The sequence below is a fragment of the Heloderma suspectum genome, chromosome 2 (assembly GCF_057233095.1).
Source record: "Heloderma suspectum isolate Gila_16-S chromosome 2, 16-S_ref, whole genome shotgun sequence".
Taxonomy (NCBI): Eukaryota; Metazoa; Chordata; class Lepidosauria; order Squamata; family Helodermatidae; genus Heloderma; species Heloderma suspectum.
This window is the reverse complement of record NC_139459.1, coordinates 14,073,010-14,083,334: the sequence shown is the minus strand read 5'-3', so window position 1 is coordinate 14,083,334 and position 10,325 is coordinate 14,073,010. Positions and strand designations below refer to the sequence as shown.

Here is a 10,325-nt window from a genome sequence, read left to right as displayed (position 1 = left end):
TCTGTTTTATTATTATTTTTTTCTCTGAAGACCATTAAATACTAGATGGAAATGAGAATGAGTGTTAAAAAGAACGTTATTTGTGTTTCCATCTTTTTTAAACTCAAGAGTTACACAACTGAAAACCATAAATTCTAAGCCATTGTGTTTTGTCTTCCCTGTGGAAGACTCCACGTTTGAGCTCCAGCAACAGCAGAGCTGCTAACACCAGGCCTGTAAAGAAAATAAGACGCCTGACAGCTGGGCGATGCAGTTTGCCAGATGCTTGGTGGAATCAGTTTTTGCGGCTGCAAACACTGCGTTTGTGAAAGACCCGCATGGCTGCAATTCATGACTGGCAAGCCAGGATGGGGTGTAGGCTTTGCAGGCCTGTACTAAAACTATCAAGTGCATTGGTTCTTAGCCATACAATGGCTACGGTTTCATTTATCAACTGTGAAAAAAGCAAATCAGTCTCAGAGAGCTTTTGCTCTGACAAAAAAGGAAGCAAAAAAAAGGGGGGGACCCCCAATTTCTTAGCTATCCAGTGATTGTGTTTTATTTTTTTTCCTTTCTCATTCTCTCTTTTAAAGAAGAGTATCAAGAGAGCAAAAGAAACATGTAGTGTTTTTAAATTAAAGAGAGAGAGAAACTGGTTACCAAGCTAAAAACTCATGATTCCTTTAAAACAAACACAGTGCACAATTGGAGGAAGTTCGGTTAGGATGCAGTCAAATTTTTATATGTACATGGAAGTCACAGCATATACAAACTGAAAAATAGCTTTTCTTCTTTTTTTTCCCTCCTTTTGTTTTTAAAGGAAAGCTCATCGGTGTGTTCCTCTGATGCTTCTGGTACTGGCCACCATAGGAGACAGGAGACCCTACAGCCTTCTGAAAAATCTAATTTCACGTTTTGAAAGACATCTCTATTAAACATAGTAGAAAGAGCTGCTCTAGGCCAGAGGCCATCTGGTTGACCTGCTCTTGCTTTCACACACACCTCCATTAGAGCTGCTTCCCCATGATCCAATCCCATGCCACTGCTGTATGTGTGTGAACAATGGAAGTGCATGAGTGGGCTGGATCATGTGGCTCTTCCCCATTTGGTTGTGGCCTTCCCTCCTGGCCTGGTGGCAATCAGGTGAGAAAGAACCAAGTGGCTGGCCATGCTCTCACGGTTGCAGTATTTACACACACACACACACACACACACACACACACCCTGTCATCTGGAAGAGCAGCCCAGGAAAGACGTTCCCAAGCAGTTACAGGTGAGCGAGAACGTAGCCAAAGTCTGCTCATTTAGCCATATGGGTTTAGAGCAAATGAGAAGAAAAAGAAGGGATGGCCTTTGGGCTGAGAGTTCCCTACCTGCAGGCACCACTGATTGCTTTAACAGCCTTGGGCTGGAAGGGAAGACATTGCTTGGGGCCCTCTCTCCTGTGTCCACTGGGCATCAGCAGTCCATCTACCCTGACCAATGTAGCAAATGGGCCTCTGATTTCACAAACTGACACTTTCACATCAGGGGAAGGAGCTGCTGTTCCCAAAATCTCAGGCTGATAATGTTGCAGACTGGAGGAAATGGCACATTTGAATACTCCTCCAAATTAAAACTCTCCTGCACTTTGAAAGCAAGCAAGTCAAAGTGCTGGTGGTGGTAGTAGGGAAGCGGTTCTAGCCTAGCCTTTCCCCCAACGTATTTGCTTTCTGTACACTGTGATATTTTTAATATGGCAGAGCATTCAAAAATACAATTCCTCCACCTACAGTATAAAATATGTCATCTCCATCTCAGAGGTGCCAAAGCAACAGGTGCCATCTCCAGGTCAGAAGCTGGCCATGCAAATAGCCTCTACAGCAGCCCTCCCCAATTTGGTGTCTTCCAGATGTGTTAGACTACAGCTCCCATCAACCTCAGGCACCATGCCCAATAGCTAGGAATTCTGGGGGTTGTAGTCCAACACATCTGGAGGGCACCAAGCTGCAGAAGGCTACTCTATAGTAACTGATATAAGCAAGCACCAAAGTCACAAAATGTTATCTGCTGTAATGACCAGGGTTTCGGCTGCCTCCTGCTCCCAAGCAAAGGATATTAGCAGAGTCCAAGTCCTCCTCACAGTCAATAGGGGGGGGGGGGGAAGTATTCTAATACTGTGCAGAAGCCTGTTATCCAGTTGTTCTTCTAAGTATGATTTCTAACTTTGCACAGCCAAACACCCTTCCCAGGAACAATCAGCTGGGTTTTGAAAGAGGCCTTTTTACTGACAGTATAACCTAGTGGGTAAAAATGTTCAATTGAATGTAACTGGCTTGAGTCAATACCCCTTAATGCAGGCGTGGGTAACTTGTGGCCCTCTGGATATTTTGGTCTACAACTTCCATCAGCCCTAGCCAGCATAACCAGTGGTGAGGGATCGTGGGAGTTCTAGGCCAAAACATCTGGAGGGCCACGAGCTGCCCACCCCTGCCTTAATGCCTGTTCATTCAATGGGCTGGATCTACTCCAGTGAACATGATTACTGAATTGCCACTGAAGGGCAGTCTCTTGGTTTGGTTTTCAGCAAAAAAACAATGGGCTCAAGGCTCGATCCTTCCCCCTTGAGGAATGCCTGAGCTAACTCGTGCTTCTGTAAGCAGCGGGAGGGTGGGTGAGCGAGCGTCTTTCCTGACACCAGTGCAAATGCAATGGCATCCCTCTTCTAACCTTTCACGAGCCTAAGCACACCTGACAGTTCTTCCCCAACTTGTGAGTCTCCTAGTCTTACAGAGAAAAGATATCTGCATTCCTTAGTAACTCGGGCACATTGTGATAATCTCACCATATGCAAAGGCTTGCTCCACTGACAGCTACTGCTCATGCGTACAAAAAAACACTCTGAGGACCAATCACATAATTGAAACCACTGCATGAGTGACCTGGTCATGTGAACAGTCAAGGGATTCAAGGAGTCTGAGGAACCAAGGTCGCTATACACAGTTTACTCAGAGGTTCCCCAGCATGCGCTAAGATTTGAGCCGCCGCCAATGGGAAATCAAGTGAAATCAGGCTCACCGGACAAACACGGAAATCTTGCCCGCCCAACAACCCCATCATCCGGTGCACCAGAAATCCCTCTATTAACTCCCGTGTGAAAACAGTCGGCATGGAGCAAGGATGGCTAAAATCTCATCTTGCAGCAATCCACAGAAGGCATCTGTGGAATCTGACCGAGAAGGGGCTCCGAAGCCAAGAGCTGTGGATCTAGGAACTGGTGAACTCCAGCAAGAAGATCCAAATATTTAAGGGACTTCGATAAAATGAAGGGCCATTTCTCATGCCACGTTTTAAAGACCAAGGCAGATCTTTAAGTTACACCCACAGATCTGAAGATGAGTAAAAATGAAACCCGAGTGTCCCCATTCCATCCTCTGCTTTCCAACAGGAGGTGATCTAAATATATGGTAAAACATAAGCTGCTGCTCCCAACTTTACAACTCTTTCTGAGGCAGTATGCAATGCGTAAAGGCAAGGCAATGTTAGATACCTCAGTAGCGGTAATGCAACAGGGCATTTCCTGCATTTGTTCACACCCGTTTTGCGTAGAGTCGTATCTTCCTCTTAAGGATGGTAATATTCATTGAAGAAATAGGAGACTCTCTCTCTCTCTCTCTCTCTGAATTCTCCCTTGCTTTACTTTAAACAGTGCTGGTTTTAATCTATAAAGCCCTATACGGCTTGGGACCCCAATTCCTCAAGGACCGCCTTTCCCCATATGAACCTTGGGTTCCGCTTCAGAGACCCTTCTCTATGTGCCCCTCTAAGAGAAGCTCATGGGTGGAAGTTTGGGAATGGGCCTTTCTCATGATCGTCCTCCATTTATGGACCGTTCTCTCTAAGGAAGCTCAGCTGGTGCTGACACAGTCATATTTTTGGCATCAGGCAAACATAGATTTATTTCCCCAGGCATCTGGACAGTAGTTATGTTCCAATTGTTGTAGGCTGCTTTTGTGGTGTTCGTTCTAGGCTGGGGAGGGTGGTGGTAAATTTTGTGTATTATGGATGACCGCTTTCTGTATTGTGTCGTTTTTAAGATAATAGTCATATGGTGTTTATTTTTATTTGTAATATTGTGCTGATCATAGTTTATACTGATTTTGGTTTTTTCTTGTTATATTAATTATCGATTTAATATAATTTATTTGTATTTGTGTGTGTAAGTCGCCCCAAAGCAGCTTTTTTGCAGTGGGAAGTGACACATGAATTGTAGTAGTAGTAGTAAACAGAGGAAGTACCAGCCACCCTGAGAAGGGACTGAACTGGGCTTACTCTGGTAACAATCCACCTGGAAGAGGAAATACTTCTCTTGGAAAAGGAGTCTGTGCCCCTGCCTCCTCCTCACTTTATTCTTTTCTCGTTAAGAAGAGAACAGGAAGCAAGGTGTGTCAAGCTTAAGTCAAACATCTGAGGTCCTTCGTGTGAATGCAGCACAAACAGAAGGATCCACTCCACTTTCACGTACCTTCAAATACAGAGATCTGGGTCAGGCTGCACCTGGGCCTTTAAAGCTTAACATGAAAAGCACACCTGAGTTCAGAATTAGGTACTGATGCCTTTGCCAGCCTCACCTCCTTGGGCTTTAAAAAAAATTTTTTTAAAGGCTGTGGCAAGTTGGGCCAAATCACCAGTAACAGTACAGTAGTCTAGAGAAAAATAAAATGCATTATTAGAAGCACTGAGCAGTGTGTGAGCTTCAAGTGAAGTGGAGAATAATCTTCTGCATTTTAAATAAAGCTGCTCAGTGCACATTATAGGCCTTTTGTGAGCAAGTCCTGCTGGTTTTGTAACCAAACTGACTTGTGTTATGGACACCCCTAGTCACAACTCAACACTTCTAAGCTCCCAACAGTTATACTACAATCATGATGGGGACACTCAAGAGCCATGAACAAATCAGGCCAGCGGTGTTATTTTAATGCTTACACTGCAAGGGAGAAAGAAAATAAAACCTCACATGTACCAGCGACATCCGTTTTAGTGGTGAATTAAAGAAATCATACGGCTCTCTAAAGGGTGCGAGTGGGAAGGTGTCACTGCTTCCATCAACAAATGCTCTAAATTAATCACACACAATTAAAAACTTGGAAGTTGTCAGTGAAGTCCAGTGCTGCTACGTTTTCCATAACAGGGAAGCTCCCTTTGACTATGGAGGGGTTCAGGAATTTTCTGAAATGACACTGCAATTCTAATGGGGTGGGGGGAGAGGAGGAAATTCTCCTGCAGGAGTCTGAATTCCAGAATGCCAAGAGCAGATGCTTTGGACACCAAGGTGATATCCAGGAACTTCTGTGCCACAGAAGGGAGAGGGGCTAAGTGACTAAAAACACAGTGAAATTGCATTACAGTAAGTATTTGCGCCTGCTGTCCTCGTCTAGCGTGAGATCCACCACTTCGGGGGGCGATGACCAATTTTGTGGGGGGGCCACGCCTGTCCATGGTTCTGATTGCCGGGTGCACTGCAGACCTGAGCCATGTTTCCGGGAAGACACACTTTGAATTACTCCTCCCCGAGGATGGACACACCTGTGGCAAAGCAAAGTGAAGAAACAGCATGAACATGCCTGCTAAAGGTTCCCCGTAAGAGCATCGGGGGTGGTCCACGCACATGCACTTCCATCACCTAAGGGCATTGACAAGGGACCATCTGTGATGCACGTCTTGTACTAAAGCAGGGAGAGGGAGGCAGCAAAGTTGTGAAAAAGAATGGGTGGGTATTGGTTAAATTGTGATGAGGGGGGAGGAAGGAAGGGATGAAGAAGGCATTAAGAAGTGCAGTGTACTCTTGGGAAGGTGAGCTCTCTGCACAAAACGGCCGTCACAGGTCAATCACTGAATCACCACTGTCATCATTTATATAGTGTGTGAGTGCATTCATAGCACTTCACACACATTATCCCAGTAATCCTTACAGCAGCCCTCGTTAAGTTTAGCATTACCATCCCTGTAATCCCAGGGTGGGGGTGGGTGATTTAGGCTTTTTGCCTGGTGAGTACAGACCAGGGTGGGCAACTTCCAGGGGTCTGGGGCGCCATTACCTGACCCTGGAACCCACCAGGGGGATGCACCCTGCCCTAATGCTGCTGGAAATCAGCGGAGTAGCAGCAGCAAAGCCCTGTGATATTGCTTTAAAACAAGGCATACGCTCCCTGCTCACTTTATTTTTCAGCAAAATCATAAATGTTTTTTGCTACTGCTATGGCAAAAAATTCAGAATGGGAGGAGAGCACAAAAAGTGCCCAGGGGGCGGCATAATGCCCACATCTGGTTTAGATCAACATCTAGGGAATTCTGAGATATGGAAAAGATATACATTTGATTGTTTCAAGGAGATTTATAGAAACTATGCTCTTACTAGATGAAATGGTTAATAATATGGGAGCATCATTCCATCAGTATCTTCAAATCATCAGAGCACAAGTAAGCTGCACAGGGCATTGAGGCAGGGCTGGATGAGAACATGGGGAGCATGCACAGACCTCACATTTCCTGTAATGCCCCCTTACGCTGCCTATGTGAGGGGAGGGGGAGAGGAAAACAGAGGCCTACTAAGCCCAGTGGGAATGGGGATGTGCCCATGCTTGACAAGGTAAAACCAATGGCGTACTTGAGTCAAATGTTACATGTGAAATGACCCTGAGGGCCATGTCCCATGTGCATGTGTCTCTGTGTGTGTGTTTTAATGGCATGGGTATTCCTGGTCATCTGCCTTTCTTTAGAGACATGTTAACACATCTGAAAAAAGCTTCCACTTCCAAATTCCCAATAACCACTTGGCATTTAAAGGCTAATTTGAAACCGCTTTTGCAGTGTACTCCACCCTGGAAGAAGCCTGGATCCAAAACTACATCCATCACCAAGGGCCAAAAGATACTACAGAGTAACTGCAGGGCTAGTTGCTCTCTCTGGTCGGCCACCTGTTATCAGCCAGCCCCCAAGACCACTTGCATTGCATTGGCCCCCCTCTCCCTCAAAAGAAGAGCCTGACCTAGGACTGCATCACCCGCCAGTGGCTGGAGGCCACATACTGGAAGGCAGCATGCGAGGGTTCCCTGTGGTGTCACCCTTAAAAGGTCAAAGACCCAGGGAGGGAGGGTGGATCTTTCTGCAGGTTTGGTTTTAAACTGGAAACTGAGGGATAGTTTGTCTCAGCACCTTTGTTCACATGGTTCTTCGTTTTCACTGCTTGCTTTTCCTTTTGTCACCTCATTGGTTTTCTCAGCCTTCACTCCATGTCTCCCTATGACTGGAATTCTTTTCCCCCCTGCTGTTTGACACACGTCCTTCCTGTTTTAAAAAAAGAGCTCCTTAAGAGTTTATTTTCTAGTGCTTTCCTCCCTTATGATTTCTCTCTGTTTTTATTTGAAATGAAACTTTCAGCAGCTTGTAACAATGCCTGCATCACTTGCATATCCTCCATGAGCCTCTGTGTTCAGCTTATTTTCGGCGCTACATAAATAAATAATAAATGCTCCCATGAATTTAACACTGGGCGTGTTTAATTTCTATTTTTGTTTCAGCAGGCCACAAAAACGTAACACGAGCAATTAAATGCATTCTTCATTTCAAAAATTTATTCCAGCCATTTAATTGGATTCATTAAAAACCAAGAAAGGAGAATAAAAATGTGATGAGCACCTTGCATGTTCCTGAACTCCCACAATTTCCACTTCGCTATCCGATGAGGCAATATTGATTTCTTCATTGACCTGGGTGTTGCTGGTGGAGGTTTTGTCACTTGCCAGGAATCCAGTATCCAAGTGATCTGCAGACAATAAAGTGAAAGGCAGCCTGGGATTCAGCAGCCAGGTCATCTTTGCATGCCCTCAGCAAGAAGGCATTTCTCACGACCCATGTTGATCAAGGGTCTCATTCATCACATTGCAGTAGCAGGATATACTGATGTGCATAATTTAATTTTTAAAAAATTACTGAACAGCCACAGAAGGATGCCCAGTGATGCACCCCAACTTTGGCATGCACAAAATTGAGCAACTGAAGCATCAGTCTAAAACAGCTATCAAACAATCAAACAAACAGATACAATAGCATGTAAAGAAAGCTAAAACAAGCTGCGCTGCTGAATTTCTCTGGCAAAAAAAGTCTACAACTTTAGTGCCAGAACAGAAAAGCTCCATGTGAAGCTGAAATAAGGAGAAGGCTCTTAGTACCAGATCCTAACACATCAGAGAAAGGGGAACATATGGGAGGTAGTTGGTCTGGGTGATATGATGGACCCAGTGCACCTGTGAGAGAATTAGTACCTTCACAATTCAACACCCAGCAACAGATGGGCTACTGCATTTGGGACTAGTGGAAGCTTCCAAACAATCTTCAAGGGCAGACCCATGCAGAGCGCACTGCAGGAATAGATCAACAAAGTTACAATAGTATAGGTGACAGTGCCCAGGTTCCTGATCTGGCCACAGCTGGTGCATCACACATAACGTGGACACCGTTGCCATCTGGACATAAAAGAGCAAAGTTGAATCCAGAAGCGCCCACAATAAACCCCAACACACTTATATAAGGGAAACCAAAAATATCCTGGAAGATGCACCTCAATTACCACGGCACTTGTACTCAACCAGGAAATGCACTGGTTACAGGAAGTGGGTACTAGAAAGCCATATTGGAATCCAAACAAATACATGCACATATCAGTGTCAAATAACCTTAATCTAGAGTGGTTTGTTTTCCTCCTTGTAGGAGCTGTGCACCAAACTCTTATAGCCATTGTGGGTGACATGGATGAGGAAGGCAGGCAGGCAGGCAAGCAGGCAGGCCAGCCGGCCACAGATGCCTTAATTACATCCTGTTTGGACTACTGTAACATGCTGTACGTGGAGCCGTCTTTGAAAACTGGTCAGAAACTTTAGCTACTCCAGAATGCTGCAGCCAGACTGTTGACCAGGGCCAATTATGGGGAGCATGTGACTCCCTTGTTACAACAGGTTCACTGGCTACTGGTCTGTTTCCAGGCAGAATTCAAAGTCCTGGTTATGAGCTATAAAGCCCCATATGGCTTGGGACTAGGCTACCTGAAAACCTGCTTTCTCCCATATGAACCTGCCCAGGTCTTAAAATCCTTGGGAAAGGCATTTCTTTTCAAAATGCCACCTTAGGGGGTGTGTTTGGTGGCAACATGAGAGAGGACCTTCTCAGTGCCTGCACCCAGGTTGTGGAGCTCCCTGCTGAGGGAGGCTAGGTGTGCTCCCTCTCTGCTGTCATTCTGCCAACAGGCAAAGACCTTTTTATTCAAACAGGGCTTTGGGATGTAAGCAGGTCTGTTGCGTTGGATGTTGTTTTTCTTCTGTTATTGTTGTGCTTTTAATTGTGTTTTATTATTATTTTAATCAAGTTTTATTTATGATTGTAAGCTGCCTTGAGTGCCATTTTTCTTGGTAGAAAGGCAGGGTACAAATCAAATAAATAAAGGAAGGAAGACAAACAGACCGACCCGGTGTTGCCCAACCTATTGGTTGATCCATGATTCAGCTGAAGTATGGCTGGGGTGGTACATTATAATAATATGGGGAAATGAAGGACTGTGTGTGATTTTTTTACTCAATATCCTTATTACACTGGTACACCATCTTGCTTGTACATCTGCACTTTGAATAATTCTTCATTGGATTCCAGGGCACTCAAACTATTACCAGTGTCCCTAAGCACCTTTCTCTTTTTCTTCCCTACGAACTGCTAGCTCATCCTTCTTTGCTCGTCACCTCAGTCTGAAACATCAGAAAAGGTCCTGATGAGCTCACAGAATCTGCAGTCCCATGTTAAGTGGCACAGCAGTACCCCTTGTTCAGAAGCACAATGAGACTCTTGGCAAGGAGTGCAGAAGATGCACGGTGTTCAATGAATGACGAAGGCAGGAAAGGCCACTTGTGAGAGGGAGGCAAAGCCATCAGCATGCCAGCAGGAGGGACTATGGTAGGAAGACAAGGCTCACTGAGCGATATTCTTCATGCTGTACTCTCTAACCTGGCAGGCCTAACAGCAGTTGACAGTAAACGATAATAGATATGGAGCTGCAGGCCCCATATGAGGTCACTGGCAGTCACCAGTGTGTCTCCACTAAGTGAAAACATGCACCATAACTTGCCTCCCATGAGTAAGTGGCTAATGATTAAGTTTTCGTTGTTTTGTTTACAACAGTCACTAGACTGGGTACATGCTCAGGGACCATTCACACACTCACTGCCATATTGGAGTCATTGCCCCATAATGCAATCTCACACATGGGGGTGGGGGTCATTGTATGGGTCTTTCCCACTTGTTCATTGCTCTCCCATTGGGGG

The 10,325-nt window shown here is 45.2% G+C and overlaps 1 protein-coding gene across 3 annotated transcripts in view; it reads right to left on the bottom strand.

Moving 5' to 3' along the window:
* Positions 1-694: 694 nt before the first annotated feature.
* The window catches only part of ARK2N (arkadia (RNF111) N-terminal like PKA signaling regulator 2N), an 84,176-nt gene continuing 74,545 nt past the window's right edge, over positions 695-10,325 (bottom strand). For 2 of the 3 annotated variants that reach the window (XM_084832857.1, XM_084832856.1), the window contains 3 exons: positions 7,657-7,783; positions 7,174-7,305; positions 695-5,544 (listed from right to left, as the gene is read on the bottom strand). In XM_084832857.1, the coding sequence (XP_084688983.1) occupies positions 5,361-5,544; positions 7,174-7,305; positions 7,657-7,783 (443 nt within the window). In that variant the 3' untranslated portion in view covers positions 695-5,360. The remainder of the gene's footprint in view (positions 5,545-7,173; positions 7,306-7,656; positions 7,784-10,325) is intronic. The other variant, XM_084832858.1, reaches the window with a different exon arrangement.